The 18914-nt window shown below is 37.3% G+C and overlaps 2 protein-coding genes across 2 annotated transcripts; both read right to left on the bottom strand.

The window, feature by feature from the left end:
* Positions 1 to 460: 460 nt before the first annotated feature.
* On the bottom strand, positions 461 to 3662 carry EJ05DRAFT_492242 (glycoside hydrolase; the record flags this gene model as incomplete). The annotated part of the gene is made up of 8 exons (XM_033746022.1): positions 461 to 1090; positions 1146 to 1330; positions 1390 to 1896; positions 1946 to 2046; positions 2095 to 2771; positions 2920 to 2961; positions 3012 to 3321; positions 3373 to 3662. The coding sequence occupies 8 exons, from the start codon at positions 3660 to 3662 to the stop codon at positions 461 to 463; spliced, it is 2742 nt and encodes a 913-aa protein (XP_033603111.1).
* A 689-nt stretch (positions 3663 to 4351) lies between these two features.
* EJ05DRAFT_436070 (uncharacterized protein) lies at positions 4352 to 6636 on the bottom strand (the record flags this gene model as incomplete). Its single annotated transcript, XM_033741725.1, has 4 exons — positions 4352 to 4430; positions 4485 to 5382; positions 5431 to 6067; positions 6121 to 6636. 4 exons carry the CDS (start codon positions 6634 to 6636, stop codon positions 4352 to 4354), a joined length of 2130 nt encoding a protein of 709 aa, XP_033603110.1.
* Between the last annotated feature and the right edge of the window lie 12278 nt (positions 6637 to 18914).

The following is an 18914-nucleotide window of genomic DNA, read 5'->3' as shown; positions in this document are numbered from 1 at the left end:
GAGCGGTACTGCTAGAGGTCAGAGACATATCCAATTTATCATCTACATAAACTAAGACGAATCATATTGGTGGTGGACCGTCCGATAAGTAATCTGAATGCATGGCGCACGACCCCCGACACAAATCTATCAAGTATACGTGTCCGATAAAGTACCTATAGTTCCAGGACGCCATAACGGGTACTTAGGTCACTGACAAAACTTTAAACGACCTATATGAGGACATTAGCTTCATTCATACCGTTGTGTCTGCTGGCAGGGAGAGAATTGTGAGGCAAACTAAACATGAGCTACACTCGAGGACTACCAGAAGTCAGAGAGTCTTTGACCAGGAAATCAGTTCCGAATAAAGTGGCTGCGATTGACGATATGTGTGAAGGGGTGTATTACCCCTCAGTTATCCTGCATACGACTAATACGAGGCATATCAACCGAATGAGTAGTGTTGGTACCAAGGATATCAAGGCGTGGTATTGTCCCACAGACTCCCCACTTTGACGCCCTCAATCCAATTACCACTAGTCGTGTCTTTCTTAACCCGATACCCAACCTCCCTCGTCTCGCCTTTCCTCAACACAAATGCGTTGTCGTCAAATGTGGCCACGACACCTTCCGGATAGTCAAGCCATGTCCAGACTGCCACACCAGTCGTGGCCTCGACGGTAAACTTCTTCGTCTCATCGTTGTGCGTGACCTTCAGTCCTGGATCGACTAATCTTGCATCCTTGAGTGGAGTTGGATGGTACCAATTACGATGGTTGAAAGTCTGCGCAGTCTCGTCATTCGGAAGCTTTCCTTCTGTAGTAACATCCATGATAAGAACAAGATTGTTTCTATCGTGTCCAGAGAGACTGCTGTCTAGACTGGTCTGATACACACGCGACGTATTCAGCGGGTCAACGGTGACATCGATTGATGTTGCAGTTGGGATGTTCTGCGGAATCCCGGACCAATCGTACCAGGTCATGTTAACCCTTCCGGTCGTTGAAGACCACAAATCGGAGGTCACGTAGACTTCGAGTTGATCGTCCGTCGAATCATTTTGATGCGGAGCGATGATGACGTTCTTATATATATCTTTGGCAGTGTACTGGTAAAGTTAGCTGCTAAACATAGTCAATTTTGAGTAAACATGCATGCAGAACTTTCCATCTCCCATCATATTCTATTCCAGCCCATGTAGGCGCTTGCCACTGGTCTTCAAGTTGCCAATAAAGACAACCGAGCTGCCTTTCCGGCATACCACTGCCTCTTCTATAGTGCTGGATCTGACTCTTGTAGAAGTCTGCTTGGAAGATTTGTGTCGCATAGATCCAAGATGTAAAGTTTGCTATTGGGTCACTTTTTTCGGGATGGGGTACCAGTTCTCAACAGCCATGGTCATTTGACCCTGTCCTATTGCGGCCTTGTCAAAGTTTGATGTATTCAGGCTGCCAGACGGAGGATGATGGTCGCGTAGCATTATTACAGAAGAGTTGAAATGCAAATCATTCGGGTGCACCGCTTGTCTCCAGGATTGTATCGACGGCATGGAATGGAAGCCAAACTCATTGGAAAACCGGCCGACGGGGTATCCTGACACATTAAAGGACTGAGTGCTATCATAGTTGTAGTAATCTGTCTCGCCGTATATGGATCCCTCGGTGAGATTCATGTAGCGTGGTACAATGGGCACAGCTCGGCTATGGTCAAGTTTCAGGTACCCGTTACTGGTGCTCGAAGGTTGGTAGGATATGCTCTTGGAATTTTCAAACACTGCGGGCGTAAGAACATTTAGAAACAGTGCCTCATATTCTCCAATATAGAAATCTAGTTTGTTAGGAGCGGATTTGGCAACATAGTTGAACAGGATGAGATTCTCCATTTCGTTACCTCCGGCCCAGAAGGCTAATGACGCTATAATTGGTCAATACGGAGTTTAGCAAAGTGCTATACAAACACTTACGATGGTGGTTGACACGGCGAACTTGATATACAGCTTCTTCTCGAACGTTGTTAAGGAAGTCTGGGTCGACTGGATACATGGCATCTCCAAATTCAAATTCACTGTCTTCATCAGACCTGACACAACTATATGCTCGATTCACCACTTACCTCCAAAGAAGGATACCATATTCGTCCGCCAGATCGTACATGAAATCAGGAGAATACGCACCTGTTGACCACACTCTGAGCATGTTCTGTCGTCCATCAACAACAGAGTCGAATAGCTGACTGATCCGGTCTTTGTCGACACGAGTCCAGAAAGTGTCTGGCGGAATGAAGTTCGAGCCTTTCGCGTAGAACTCATGCCCGTTGACCTCGAAGTGCCAATTGTCTCCAGGCGCAATTCCCCGAGCTAATTGATCCGTGCGAATAGGACCGGAGTTTACTATAATGGTGCGGAAACCCACTCGTTTCTCGATAGAGGCAAAAGAGACGCTCTCCTTCAGGACATCAACAATGATGTGGTAGAGGCTCTGCTTCCCAAGTCCGACAGGCCACCATAGCTCAACCATATCACTTGGAATGATTGTGCTGCCTGTGATTGATACATTGGTAGTATTGACGTTCTCTAGTTCGCCCTGGGCGAGTTCATTTCTTTCGGCATCCAAGAGTGTGTACACAAAGCTTACGCCCTCCGGTAATGTACCAAAGAAGTCCATGCTTGCATTGAGCACCCATGGCTGCGTTTGGTCAGGTGGGAGGTTGTTCAACTGGCCTTTACGGTAAATGTCGACCACAGAATTCCGTACATGAACGTCTTGCTGTTCAAGCTGCACCACATAGACCTGGATCAGTCCGTTAGTTCTGCGGTGCCGGATCTATGATCACACCGAAGCTTATCTAGCCAAAGCTTTGTTTTGCAACACTTGGGAGGTAAATTCATCTGTCTCCCGCTATGATTATACTGGGGATTGAAAGGAGACGAGAACTCACTGGCTTCCAGGGACCAGCAGGAGCAAAAGCTGGACCCCAATCCTTGAACAGCGGGTCAGATATAGTTAACCATATGTGTCGAACAGTCTCACCCAGCCAAAATCAGAACCTTCTTTACGCACCCACTGACGGTTGTCGAACTCGAAAGGTATCTGGATACCATCAGGCCATGTTCTTTGGTCAGGTTTTGTGGCAATTGCGTTGATGATATTCGGAGCAGAACCAAACTCGATGCTGAGTACCGGATGTTGATCCGTACAGGCCTGAAGTATATCTGAGACATCAAACCAATACTGGCGAAACTGGTTGTTAGTTGCTGCAACGTGTTCGTTGCAGAATGATATGCTTGTGAACGTATCAAGTCCGTCGAAGCGAAGCCATGTCGAGCTGGCATTGCCTTGTCTGGTCTTTGTCAGGATCAACGAGCGAGAAGTGATTCACGAAGTCGCTTACAAGCCTTGTATTGGATCAGAGGTATAGGTCCAATTACTCCATGCTATCCAACGTAGGTTAAAGTCGTTTAGACCGTAGTATGGGTCGCCAATCACTTGTGCAGCATATAGATCCAAGTGCGCCTGTCCAGGTAATTTGGCAGGTACTGAGATGCTCGAATTCGTGCTTGATAGTGTCCAGCCATCACCAGACAGGTCGATAACATGATTCGCAAAGCCTGGCACGGCCTGCGAAGCTATCAACGCTGTGCTGAGCACTGCTCGAGCTGTGTTCCTCCTGTTTGCATGCATATTCATTTCACAATCGGGACCTTGTGCCTTGTTTCCTTGTAGGCGATAGCTACGTTCGCAAATTGTAGGAGCAGAGCTATATCAGTACGGCACAGAGGGTGAAGGCGATATATTAGTCGACCCCTCAATCATCGTTGAACCAGGAAGATTCCCTGTCTAGCCTGGCTCATGATGCACATCGAAGATCGGCAGTGAGCGGAGAAGTGGATGTTGCACTGCTATGCTACATCGGGAACGGAGTGCAACAGCTTGGTGCAAAGGTTCTATTGCGCTGTAATGATAATAATGACGCAGACCATCCGTCTACACCAATATCTCTCTCGACAAACATCCAATAGGAAGGGAGCGAAGTCAAACAAACATCAAAATCGTCTTTCGCAGTCGCTACTCGTCGTATGATATCATGCCAACATTAGATTGAATGTCCCCTCCCGGTCTATCATAGCTCATGGAAATTAACCCTCAAACGCATTATCAAGCCGACCTTCAAAGCCATAGAGTTGTACATAGGTAGTCACGTGACTATACCCAACTCACATATAGATTCGTTTATATTCCTGTTGGATGCCTGTGACGTGTGTGATCACATGCAGCCACATAATACCAACAAATGCGTTACATTCCGAAGGCCCTGACGTTGATTCGCCTACAAGTACATAGCCTATCTTATCAAGCTCTAAACCGGACATTCACTGTGCGGTCAATTCGGTGATTCGAGCCTCAATGTCAGGAATCGCGCGAAGCTGGAGATCGAGCTCTTCTTTTTCGCTACGCTCAAGTTAGCATTTTATGGATCGCGCGTGTAGGGCGGCATGTACGTACTCTTCTAGTCGCAATCTCCTTTCTGCATCTAGTTTCGTAAAGATATACTTTCCCTGCCCATCAAACTGCAGTATTTTCTCATGGTACTTCCACAAACTCCTGCGATGGCTTACAGTCATGAGCGTAATTCCTAGTCTTTTCGCCTCGTCGTACATCACACGCTCAATCTCCAGCGTCACGCTGCTTGTACATTCATCTAATATTGCGTAACGGGGCGCATGATAGAAGAGTCGTGCCATAGCGACACGTTGCTGCAAGCCTCCGGACAGTACATCAGCCCACTCCTGCTCAGCATCCCAGCCTCCAGGTCGGTCGACAATGTGTTGGATCTCGACCACAGTGAGGACGCGGAAGAGGTCATCGTCAGTGATGCCTTTGTCGCGCATCTCGCGTAAGCCATCTGGGTAAGTGATTTGCTGGCGGAGAGAGCCACGAGAAAGGTATGGGCGCTGAGGGATGTAAAAAATATCTTCGAATGGGGGTTTGCGAACCTTGCCGCCGTACACAGGCCATAGGCCGCCAAGGATACGGAAAAGAGACGACTTGCCGCACCCGTTTGGCCCAACAATGAGAAGATGCTCACCAGGCTTGACCGTGAAGCTAAGTGCTCGGACGAGGATGTCGCCGTTGGGCGAGACAATAGGTACATCAATGAACTCGATGTCTGACCCTTCTGTTACTACTCCACGGCCGCCGAGAACTGTTGCACTCTCCAGAGAGCTAGCTGACGATACAAGCTTTTTCTCAAAATGTCCAGCTTGAATGTCATCAATAACATCGAGGAGTGTGGCCACGCGAGATGTGTAACCAGCAAGCTCGGTGATCTCTTTATATGAGAACATAACGCGACCGAATGCATCGGAAGACATGAGCAGCATGCGTCTGTTTGTTACAAAGCCTAGACTCTATCAGCTGCCGTTGTCTGTGTCAAACGTTTGGTACACACTTTCTGTCCTATCACCTATGCTCTCGCCTTGAACACCTGGAATCTTGAAGAAGACGGGAACACTGCAAAGCAAGAGCCCAAGTGCACCCCAGAAGTACTTTATGACGAAATCCTCCATAAAGCCGTGGTAGAATCGCCGCCGCAGGATCCTATTAACGTGCTTGATAAGAGTGAAATAGCCCTTGTCCAACGTGTCTTTCTCAGCCTCATGTCCTGCATACAAAGCAACCTCCTCGCTATAGTCTATCAGCCTTGAATGCTGGAAGCGAAACTCTCCCTCTAGTATTGCTTCATCGGCAACATATTTTCCGAAAGGCGGTGTCAGAGCGCGCATGACGCCTGCTGATAATTGCACGAGCATGCCCATAAAGAACAATCCTTCTCCTCCCACGCTTCTTGAAAGCGAGTAGTTATAGACCACCATGTCTAGTACCGGCTTTGCAAGATTGGAGTATAGCTCTGCCAAGCTGTTTGAAAATTTGGCAACATCGACTGTTATAAGTTGATCGGCATTCTTTATTCGATCGTCAAGGGCCGAAAGAGTGTAAAAGGTCATGTTCGAGAGGTATTTGGAGTGGATGTGATGTGTGAGGCGGGTGCGGTACTGTAAGGAGAGCTTGCATTGATGGTAGGAGAGCTGTGGTAGTGTCAGTAGAATTTGGCGTCTTCCACGTGGCTGTGGTAGTTCACCATAGAGTTTGTGAAAGTCGCTGGAACTGCGACAGCCATCCACCATACGAGTCCGGTCAAGAAATCTTTGCCCTTTCCTCGCACCAGACTGCTGACCAACCGTCCATCGAGTTCAGCCACGTATAGACTGATTAACGTACGCAGTACCAAAAACACACTATGACTTATGAGCAGTCTTAGCTCTTTGCTTCTCCATCCAGGAATTACTATTCGCAGCAGTCTTAGGAGGTTCTTGAAGAACTCCCTGTTTAGCTCAACCTTCTTCCTTGTCGAGACTTCTCTGTCTGCTGCTGTGGTGCCAGCTCTTTTACTAGCCTCCGCACGTGCAGAGGCAGCTTTTTGCTCTGCTATTGCATTTCGGATGCGGTTTACCAATGTGATAAAAAGTGTGAGATAGACAGCGCGGGTTATTTTCGTCCGATGCTCGAGATATCGTCCTGTGAGCTCGCTGATAATGCGCTTGACCATGCTCTCAGTAGCTATGGATGGGCTGTGTAGTTTCGACTGAGCCGCCATGATGCGGAAGAGACTTGAAGGCACTGCAGTCGAAGTTCTCAGTTTTCAAGCAGTGGACGCATACTGGTATACGCCAGAAAGATTTCCAAATTCTGGCATGTGGATTACCGCCATATCGTTATTGCACCTGTCTGTCATGTCGCGCGCATGTGACAGCCTCGGCCGTGGAGCCGGAAGTGCTAACTTCATATGTACTAGCTTGTAGAGACACAATACCAGACACAGAATGTACATGAACGTTAACATGGATATTTCACAATCGAAGCAGGATTCGCGTGTAAAAGCCGACCTCTTAGACTACGACACTAGTATCTTTTAACGCCTGTACTAAGCCATCTCTATACTTGTAAGTAGAGGCGGCACGGTATATATAAACGATAACGCCGGCGCATATCTTAATAGAATGTATAGAGCTATAGAGAAAGTATAAGTAAGGATATAGAGATTAAATTAACTAAGATATACTTAACGCTATAATGACTCATAGACCTTTAATATAGTAAGTATTAACACAGCTTTAATAAGTAGACTATCTTCTAAGAACTTCTCTATTTTTTTAGTAATTAAAGCTCTCTTTCTCTTTTAAAAAATAACTTTATAGAGATATAATAATCTTATAGAAGAACTAGAATATATCTTATTATCTATTATATCTACTTCTAATATTATTATATATATAGTTAAAAGTATAGAAATAGAAAGAACTCTAGATAGATATAGATAGAAGTACTAGATATATAAGTATAGATACTAAGAGTATTAGATTTTAGAAAGATCTATTATTTTTCTAGAATCTAATAAGCTTAGAATTTTCTATCTTATATAGATATTATTATAGACTTTAGCTTTATCTTATCTTTAACATTATATAATAGAGCTAAGATAGATAGAACTAGAATAGAGGTATTATATAATCTTACTTAAACTATATACTTAAGCCGTAACTTATATAGATCTATCTCTACTTCTTAAAAGTTAAATTATAATATATCTTAATCTACTATTATAGTAATACCTTAGTTATATCTATTATAGATATCTATATCTCTATTCTATAATAGTTATCTTATCTCTTTAATTTATCTCTATATTAGTAGAGGTTTATATATTATAGTATCTATATAAACTTATTATTAGATATATAAGTAGTATATAATCTACTAGTTAATTCTATATATATATAGTAGTTATATATAAGTAGTATACTCTACTCTTAAAGTAGTAGCTTTAAGATTTAGTTCTTTTAGTATAGATAGTTAGTATATAGAGTCTACTATCTTATACTTATAGTAAATAATAAGATAATATAGTCTAAATTTTAGAACTCTAAACTCTTTAATTTAGTCTATAATAAAAGGGTTTAATCTCTTAGAGAAGAGAAAGAAGATAGTTTTTATATAGACTCTCTTCTAAGAACTTCTAAGAATATTTAAAGATTTAAGTTCTTTAACTTTATCTCTTTAAAGCGGCCTTATAAAGATATACTAAGCTTATAGATAGATAGATATATATCTAATTATCTATTATATCTACTTTTAATCCCCTTATATACTTATAGATAAGTAGAAAAGTAGAAAAGACTTAAGATAGAAAGATTAGGGTAAGAATACGCGTGTACTAGTTCTAGATCTATAGGGATTGTACGCTATATCCGTTTATCTATAGTTATATAAGAAAGCTTAGTAGTTAGTACACGCTTATATCACGCGCATACGTTTTATAGTATATATAATATTTTATAATATTTTTAATAATTATATCTATACTATACTTATATAGCCTCTATAACTATATTATATTATATATAGAAGTTAGTATAGTTAATATATAGTATTTTAGACTTACTTATATATATATATAGTACTCTATAGTACTATTTATTCTACCTCTATATATAGTTAAATTAACTTTCTCTTATAATATAATATATCTATTAATAAGATTATTACTATTACTAAAGTTAGTAAGACTACTATCTATAGAATAAGATATAATCTTAAGATATATAGATAGAGGAATAAACTATAACTAGCGCGCCGTGGCCTACCGTAATAACTAAGTAATTATATAATATAATAAATACTTAAGAGACTACTTTATAAGAGCTAGCTATTCCTTAATAAGATAGCTAGATAGATATATAAAGAGTTTAACCTTACTATATCTAAATAGCTTCTATTAAAGGAGTTATCTAAGTAAGATTAGAATTATAAGCTATTAAAATATATTAGTAGTACGCGCTTAGAGATAGTATATACTTTATATCTTATATTTTACTCGAGTTAGTTGAAAACTAACAAACTCTATACGGGTTAGAAAGAGATACATACCTTAATCGATAGAGTATACCGAGTACACTAACTACTACCACACGCACGTACGTGCAGCGTCGAAACTAAGACGTTATCGCCGTGTAAAGATATATATATACCCTCTTAAAATCCTTATAGAGATAGAGGCACGGACTACACTACTAGAATACCGATATACTAACCCCCTTTTATTAGTTAAGGGTAGCCCTTAACTAATAAATATGGCGGCCTTAGGCACCGATATACCCTAGTATATACCGGATATACCCCTACTAGTATAATAGAAAAGGCTATATAGTAATATTACCGAGGGTAGCTATACACCTATCTAAAACATAGAATACACCTAAAGGCGCACGCCGCTATAGATAGACGGAATAAAGGGGACCCTAAGAGGGGAAACCCTCCTAGATTATATTAACTACTAGATAGTATATATAGAGAAGGAAGCCGGAGAGGGCTAGAAGACCCTCCTATATATATTCTAGAACCTTATCTAGAACCTAAAGGGAATTATAGAGGAGGAGAAGAAGATATAACTAGGAGGACCGGAGGGTAGGCTCGACTAAATAGAGGCTAGCCTACGTAGAATCTAGGAGGAACTTACTTAAGGTAAGCGCCCTAGTATATAGGTATAAATAGTAGTAATACTAGAAGCTATACTACGGGCCTCCCGGACCGGCGACGTAGCGTATAGTATACACGTCGTAATCTAGGATAAGGATACCCTAGTATAGGTCTAGCGAGCATCCCTAAAGGACATAGTAAGTAAGATTAATAAATAAAAGGGAATATAGTTAAATATTATTACCGCTAAACTCACGCTAGGAGGAGTAGTACTTACCACGATAATAAATATCGCGTAGTAGACTATCTCGCGCGATCTAAACGCGATTAGTAGTATCTTCCTAGGCGCCTCTATTAGGGCGGCCATATACCCGATATAGATATACTTAGTATCTATACGGGGATAGGCTATCGGAGTAGAGGATATTACGCGTATAGAATAATCTAACACGCGAAAATACCTAGGGATTAAGATTATAAAAGCGTGGTAGAAGAACCTATAGGCGATTAAGACGACGGCGAAAAAACACTCTACTATAATTATAGAGCTCCAAGACCCCGCCCTTATATAATATATTATATAGAAGAGATTCCTAGTAGAAGGAGAGCTCCTTATAGCCGAGCCATAGAATAGAGTATAGATAATAATATAGTGCTTTAACTACTAAGGGTATAGATATACTATATAAAGGTACTTATAGAAGACTAAGTGCGGATAGTACCGTAGGGACCACGCTATCTAGAAGTACCCTTATAAACCGCGAGGAGATAGGCTAAGAAATAGAGACATAGTATAGTGTTTAAACTACGACGGGAAACACCCGTTATAGTCGTTAATATATATAAAACGTAAATAGGTTATAGAATACATTCGTACGATAAAAGCGAGAGACACGAGATAGTTATAGAATATAATACCTACCTCGGGCCCTTTCTTTATAACACCCCTAACCTCCCCTCCGGAAGGTAGTTAGGTAGAATAGTAGATTATCCCGAAGATAATAGGACGACTAAAAGGTATAGTTAAAGCCGCTACCGCGTGAGGATAGTCGCGCCTCTAAGGAATAAGTATATAGATATATATACTCCCTAGTATCTAATGAGGGACTAGAATATACTCCGAATTATATAGATAAATATATAATATAAAAGAGAGAACTAGGTAACGCTCCTTAAAGAGACCGGGGCTATAATACTTACTATCTAGGAACCCTATAAATACTACTAGACGAGTAAACCAACCATACACCCCGGATACTATACTATACACCCTCTAGGACTAGAAAGATGAGTCCTCTTCTATATTCATAGGTTAATACTACTCTTATTATAGTTATATACCGAGCGCGATAACCTTAGGATAATACTACACCTATAAATAGATATAGGCCCCCTATATATATATAATATATATAACTAATAACGTATACTTATACTAGACGAGATGCTCGAGGGTACCACGGAACTAGAGTAACACATCCTCCTAGAAGACTTTAACCTCTACTACTAATAGTAGGGAGGCCTAGCCATAGTTAGGGAAGAACTTAGAGCGAGGGAACTACGTACCCGCTACCACGACTTTCTATATCTACTTACACCTATAGGATAAGTTATATAGAAAAAACATAAATAGAATAAAGACGGGTCTACGCTTAACCTTACCTTCGCTACGGAGTATATTAGTTACCGGATCTAATACTACCGCCTAGGCTAGGTATAGATAGATTCCGACTATAAATATATAGAAACTATAATAAACGTGTATACCCCGAATAAATAACGGGGATAATAGATATAGAAGGATACTAACTAGGAAAAGTACCTAAAGGACCTGGAATCGGCGATCCTAGATCTCTCTATAGTCGATATATCTAATAACCTAGCTATAGACTAGGCCGTATAGATACTCCTATAAATATACTAGAATACGAGAAATAAATACGTACTATACCGAATATACCGGCCCCTAGAAGTAAAGGGGATTCCTTAAGTATAGGAAAGTAGATAAGACGCCCGAAGGCTATATAGACGTGTATACCGTACGAGAATACCCGAGTCGTAAGAAGAATAGAAGGAAGTAATATAATAACGCGATAAAGTTCTCCGTAACGAAAGGCGTAAATAGTAGCGTATAATTACTAGTTAATAGACACGATACGTAATAGGGCTATAGCGCATGGCGAAATGGGCTAAGGGCGTAGATACTCCGACTCCCCCGCCACTTATACCTCCCCTAATATATTAGAGGAGAATATACTCTATAAGCCTTAAGAAAACTAAGGCCCTACGGGAGGCCATATTCCCTCTCCCGGAACTAGTAGACCTATTAGACGTTTACGACGCTAAATACCTATATACGGTAGATATCCCCGAAGAAGTTACGGAGGAGGATATACTTAATATTATTAAGACACTTCTAAATGATAAAGTACTCGGACTAGATGGAATTCTAAATCGATGCCTAAAAAGAACTATAAAGGCGACTCTACCGCTTATTACTCGTATATTCTAAGCATGCGTCACGTAGGGGTACCACCCCTAGTACTTCTAAGTCGCCTATACTATTATACTCCCGAAACTAGAAAAGAGCTCTAACTCCCTAAAGGGATAGAGACTAATTACCCTTCTCTTCTATCTAGATAAGATACTAGAGGCTATAATAGTAAAGAAGATAAGTACCGCGGTATAGAAATATAATCTTCTCCCTCCGAACTAGAAGGTAAAGATAGATAGCTCCCTAATAATAGCTATCTAATATATTATTAAAGTTATCTAGGCCGCATGGAAGTAGGGACGGGTGGTATCGCTTCTCTCCCTCGATATGGCCGGAGCGTTTAATAAGGTAAACTATATAAGACTTATTTATAACCTCCGGATAAGACGAATACTAGAATAGATTACACGCTTTATATAGTTATTCCTTATAGAAAGAATAACTTAGATATATATCCCTAGATACTAGAGCGAATATAAAGAGACGGTATATAGCATCCTATAAGGGAGCACTATCTCTCTAATCCTATTCCTCTTCTTTATAGTAGACCTTCTTTAAGAAATAAAGTATATAGAGATAGTCGGATACGCCGATAATACATACCTCCTAGCTATTAATAATAATACTAACCGAATATATAGAAGACTAGAATAGAACTATGAGAGGTACCTCTAGTAGGTAAAACGCCATAGAGTAAAGTTCGCTCTAGAGAAATACTAGCTTATGTACTTTATTAATTATTAAGGGGAATGGGTAACTAGGGAAGGCGAACGACGCCCCTAAATCGACGCATTTAATAAACTACTAGTATAAAGTATACGCGCGCTCGGAGTTATACTAGATAGTAAGCTTAAATAGGGACCATAAGTGGTATACGCCGTCTCTAGGGCCCTCTAGGTAGAAGCCGCTATATAATAGATTATAGCCTCTACGTAGGGAACCGCCCGGGATAAGGTATACTAGCTATATATATCTATAGTACGACCCGCCTTTATATACGGACACGAGTACTAGTATACGGCCCTTATATAGACTAGGCGAATAAAGCTCGAATCTATATAGAACCGTATACTCCGTCTTATATTAGGCGTATATAAAGCTACTAACACGGTACTACTACGACGCGAGATAGGCGTCATAAGTATATATAACTTCTACTAGATATAGAGGGTAGTATACTTTACTAAATAATAAGTATAGGAACGCATAGAAAACGTAGAATATACTTTCGCCGCGCTACGTGCACGAATTAGTATATATTACCGCGCACTCCTATATATAGGCCGGAATCGAATATAGTATAGGTACTTAATAGAAGCCGACTCTAGCTAAGTAGTATAAGAAGTCCGAGATAACCCGGACGCTCTTCTAGACTAGTAGAGCCTTTAAGAACTCGTGAAAAATATATGGTTGTAGACTTAAGATAAGTAGAAAGAGGCACTCCGTACCTACTAGACCTCCTAGTAGAATAGGTACCTAGAGTAGATTCGAGGGCCATAGAAGGAACCGAGTAAATAGATATATAAAGGGCTAACGAAAGCCTAAGTATCTATACTTATCTAAGCCCGAATGGGCGCTATAGGACTCCTATACTATCTCTATAAGAGAGGCGTTCCCGACGTGTCTCTATAGTATAAGGCGTGCGGCCGGAGAGGTATAATACGCTACTATCTAGCTATATACCCTAACCTCTATATATAATAGTAATAGCTTATCTACGTCACGAAGACTTTAGATATCGTATAATAGCTTAATAAGTACTCTAAGGACGTCTCCCGATAGATACTTATATATCTACTACTCCTCTAGTACTAGTAGACCCGGAAATATATGCCGGAAGAGACCCGGTATATACCGGTAGTAACCCGATATATACCGGAAGAACCCTAGGAGAACCCCGATTATTAGTTAAGGGTAGCCCTTAACTAATAACCTCCGCACCTATACGTGCTATCTAAGGGTAAAATAACGGTAATATAGGCTATAGGCTAATAGGCGTACCCTATAGCTATATACTTAAGACGAAATAAAGGTTTAATAAGATATAGTTATAGATATAAGGAAGTTTTTCCCTATAGGGTTTCTTCTTATATAGTAGCTTAGACTAGAGGAGGCATAGGCCTGTAGAGTACTACTCTATCTAGTTATATAATATTATTATTATTATTATTATACTTTATATCTTAAGAATATTATAGAGCTACTAGTAGACTCTTATATATTCTTAGATAAGGTTATATTTAATAAGAAAATTAGATAGAGATATCGAGATAGAGTACTAAAGAGATAGACTCTAACTAAGTTTAGTATACTTAATTAAGGACTAATATATAGTACCTATAGTACTATTATAGTTAATAGATTTATCTACTATTAGATAAAGAAAGGTTACTTCTTAGTAGAAGAGTTCTATACTTAGTAAGAGATATACTTACTATCTACCCTTAAGGCAAAATACCCTAGGTATATAATAATAATTATTATAGATAATCTCGCCCTTTATATAAACTAATAAATTAAGCTACTTATCCTTAGTACTAGCTATATTATATAATATATACTACTATACTCTTCTAACTTTAACTCTATTAAGCTTATATAGATAGTAATAAAGGCGTAGATTTATAGATAGTATACTTAGATATATTAGTAATCTTAAACCTTTAAAGACTTTCTTAACTATCTATAGTTATACTAATTAGTAGACTCTACGCTTCTTTAAACACGCTATAGATAGGTATTATATTAATAAGACGCTCTAATAGAGAGTTATAGTAGATTTAGATAAGTTTAGATAAGATAGAGATAGTAGAGAGATTACTAAAGTTAAGGAGATTAGAAGATTTTTCCTTGAACTTATTATATAAATTACTTATTAGTAAGTTAGTAATAATAAGTCGCTTAGATAGCTAGTAATATAATATATATCTATTTATTTTAGGTAATATTCGTTAACTATATAGATAGCTTTAGTATATAAATATATATATCTATATATATATATAAAGAGATACTATACTACTTCTATCTATATACTACTAGTACTATTTATAGTAAATACTTATAGTAAGAATACTACCTTACTTACTATAATAAATTACTAGTTACGACTATAGAAGGATATATAGACTCTAGTATAAGTAGTATAAGAGATAGTATAATATATAGAAGGGGTATCTATAATACTATAGGTAGCCTTAGATAATAATCTAAAGCTAAGATAGGTAACTATAGAGAGAGCTAATTATAGACGCTTAGAATAGATATTCTAAATAGTATACTAAGTAATTAGAAATAGAATATTAGTATTCTAAGTAATATACTAGATACTTAGAATAAGTATTCTAAGTAAAGAACCTTAGTAGAACTATATAGACCCTTTAAACCTAACCTCTAGAGATAGTTCTATAGTAATTAATTTAAACTTATACTAATATAATTACTACTTTACTCGTCTACTAGCTAGTTACTATTTATACTCTATTAATACTTACTATAAACCTACTTATACTCTTCTAAGTTTTCTAAGTATCTTTATCTTTAGAAAAGCTAGAATACTCTATATAACGGACTACTTTAGGGATAAGCTACGTCCTTACTAGAGAAGGTTTATTATAGTTTAATTACTTATCTTAGACTCTAAAGTAAGTATTTATACTATCTATTTAAATATAAAAATAGTAAATAATAGATAGTCCTTATCTTTATAAACCACTCTATAAGCTCTAACTATAGAATAAGTTAGATATCTTATTATAGAATTAGAGAAGTAAGTTATAGAGCTCTAGAGGGAAAATATTAAACTTAGAAAAGCTAAGGAAGGCTTTAAAAGAAAAATCCTAGAATCTTTTAAAGATAAGTAAAGTGAACTCTAAGGATTTCTAATATAGATTAGAATGTATCTTTAGGTCTATTAAATTTAGGACCTAGAAGAATAAGTTATATTTACTACTAGACTACTAAAGGGAGATATACTTACTTAGTTTAAACTCTACTTAAGGGACTTTATAGAAAATAATCTATAGAATTAATAGAATAATACTACTAAGGTCTTTAAATATTTTAAAGAATTTAAGGAATATATTAAGATAACCTTTAGAGATATAGATAAGTAAAGAATAGCTAAGAGATAGATCTAGTAAATAGTCTAGATAAAATCTATATCTAACTATACCTCTAAATTCTAATAAATCTCTAGTTAGTTAGAATAGAATAATAAACCTCTAATTCTCTAGTTCTATACCGGACTATATAATAATATTAAGAATAAAATCTCTAGAGAGAGAGACTATTCTACTAACCTCTAAGAGTATATTAAGCTTATAGTCTAGATTAATAACTAACTATATAAGAGATACTATAAGAAAAGAAGAGAAAAGATCTTTTAATCTATACTTAAATAAGATACTAGGAAGGGCTATATTAATAAGGCTCTAAACTATCTATATAAGGAATTCTATAATAGACCTATACTAATAGAACTTAGTACCTTATAGATAAAATATCTATCTAATAAAGAAAGGGAGTAACTAAAGAAGGAAGGTAAGTATCTCTACTATAAGGAAAAGAGATACTATACCTATAAATACTTGAAAAATAAAAATAAGAAAAATTAGATTAAGGACCCGGTACTAAGATAAGGAAACTTTACTATAGAAAAAGAAGAAGTACCTTATATAGCTATATTATAGACTAGTTATACTAATAACCTCTACTTTATATATAAGTTAAAAAAAGGTAGTATAGATTAGTATCTAAAGAAAAGAAATATTTTAATAGCTAGTAAATAACCTCTATTACTCTATAAAAAATAGAACTATAATAATAATAATATTAGTGTTTAACTAGGAAGAACTATATATATAGCCATATATATGCTCCATAGGCTCAGGCCTCCTCTAGTATTAGCTGCTATATATATAAGAAAACCTCCTATGATTGGCTCCCTAACTAGACCCTATTACTAATCTAACCTAGCCTAGTCTAAGTCCTCGAATCCCATTGGGTGATAAACTTACTTCTTATCCTTATATTAGGCTTTTATTACTATATTAGTACCGGCTCTTAATAACGCCCTAACTAACTATAGTAGGTATTACCTTTCTTATGATTAGGTAGGTCGCTAGGCTAGGCCTAGTCTTTTATTCCTATGTTACCGTGTTTTTTCCTATCTATAGGAATATAGCTTTACGCTGGGTAGTAGTTATTAATTAAGATAACTAATACCGGAGGGGGTATATATCTAATAGGTCCATGCCTTAGTACTAACCCTAGCTAGGCCGAATTCGGAAATTATTCTTCGGGGCTATATAATCGTCTATAGGTGGGCGGGATACTTAATTAGGTATTACTATCTATTTTATAGTTACCGAGCCGGAGTAAGCGCGAGCTAAGCCGGATTAGGGTAGATAAGGCCCCGGTATATAGTAAAAATTCTATGATTCGAGCTAAGCTAGTTATAGGTCTAGCCGCTCTAGGCGTCGCTCTACCACTTAAGGTAGCTTAGTAGGTGGCTATATTAGGTAATTCTTATCATGTAATAACGGTATAGTTATTTTCATATTACCTAATGATCGCTTAGGACTAAGTAGTTATATAACGGTAACCTTCACGTCACGTGCTCGCTTAGCCCTATATACTTTTTAATAGAGCGTGCGAAAACTAGTGTATAAAAAGGTAGCCGTTATAGGATTTAAACCCACGACGTTAGATAACAAACGCTTCTAGTAACGTAGTATACTACTACTACGCCACCTAGCTAAAATAGAACTATAGAAATACTTAGATATAATAAGAAGATCTAAACTAACTAAAGAAATAGTATCTAAAGAAGTAATAATTAAAGAAAGTACTATAGAGGAAGATAGTAAGGAAGAAACCCTTACTATAGAAGAACTATATAATAAGTTAGTAATAGACTAAGACCCTAGTACTTACTATATTATCTATTACTATAGAAAATATATAAGTAAGAATAATAGAGATCTATCTTTAAGAGATATAGAGATTTAACTAGAAGATAACTAGCTTATCTTACTCTACCACGAGGGATATAATAAGACCTTCTAGATTATCTATCTCTATAATAACTATCTTTAATACCTCTATAAAAAGTAAACCTAGAAATAGTTTCTATAATAGTACTAGAATTAAGCGATTCTAAAAGCCTTTAAAGATAAAGATATATAGTAGTATAAAATAATTACTAAGGAAGCTAATAAAAACTACTTTATATTAAAATAGATAGAAAATAAGACTTATCTAGAGAACTAATATATCTAATATCTAGATATTATATACTAGACCTATCTAATATCTAAGGCTATTATATAGTATAACCTTTAAGTAGACTTAGGTAAAATTAAGAAATAAGTTTAATCTATAATCTAACTTATATAGGAAATAAAATAAGAACTTAGTAAGCTATAAAAAAACTAGAAAGGCCGGATATACTAAGAGAAACGGCTAAGCTAAAAAGAAAATCTCTTATATCTATTAGTAGCTTAGATGATAAAATATAGATATCTCTTAAAATTTAGCTCTATTAAAAATACTCTATTAAAGTACTAATTAATAGCGGAGTATAGTCTAACTTTATCTCTCTAACTATAGTAGATAAACTAAAAATACCCTATAATAGTAAAGAAGAACTATATAAACTATCTATATTTAAAGGACTTAATATAGAATATACTAATAGAATAGTATACTTAGAAATAGAACCTTTAGATTTAGTCTTAATAGTAGAATACTAATAACTATAATTAGATATAGTAGAGCTAGAATAATATAACTTAATTCTAGAAATACTATAGCTTAAAGAAGTTAACCCTATAATTAACTAGAAAACTAAGGAAATTATACCCTAGGAAATATTAAGACCCTTAGAAACTATTAAAGAAGAA

This window comes from Pseudovirgaria hyperparasitica (assembly GCF_010093815.1).
Source record: "Pseudovirgaria hyperparasitica strain CBS 121739 unplaced genomic scaffold EJ05scaffold_4, whole genome shotgun sequence".
In the NCBI taxonomy this organism is placed as follows: domain Eukaryota; kingdom Fungi; phylum Ascomycota; class Dothideomycetes; order Acrospermales; family Acrospermaceae; genus Pseudovirgaria; species Pseudovirgaria hyperparasitica.
This window is presented reverse-complemented; position numbering and strand designations above follow the sequence as displayed.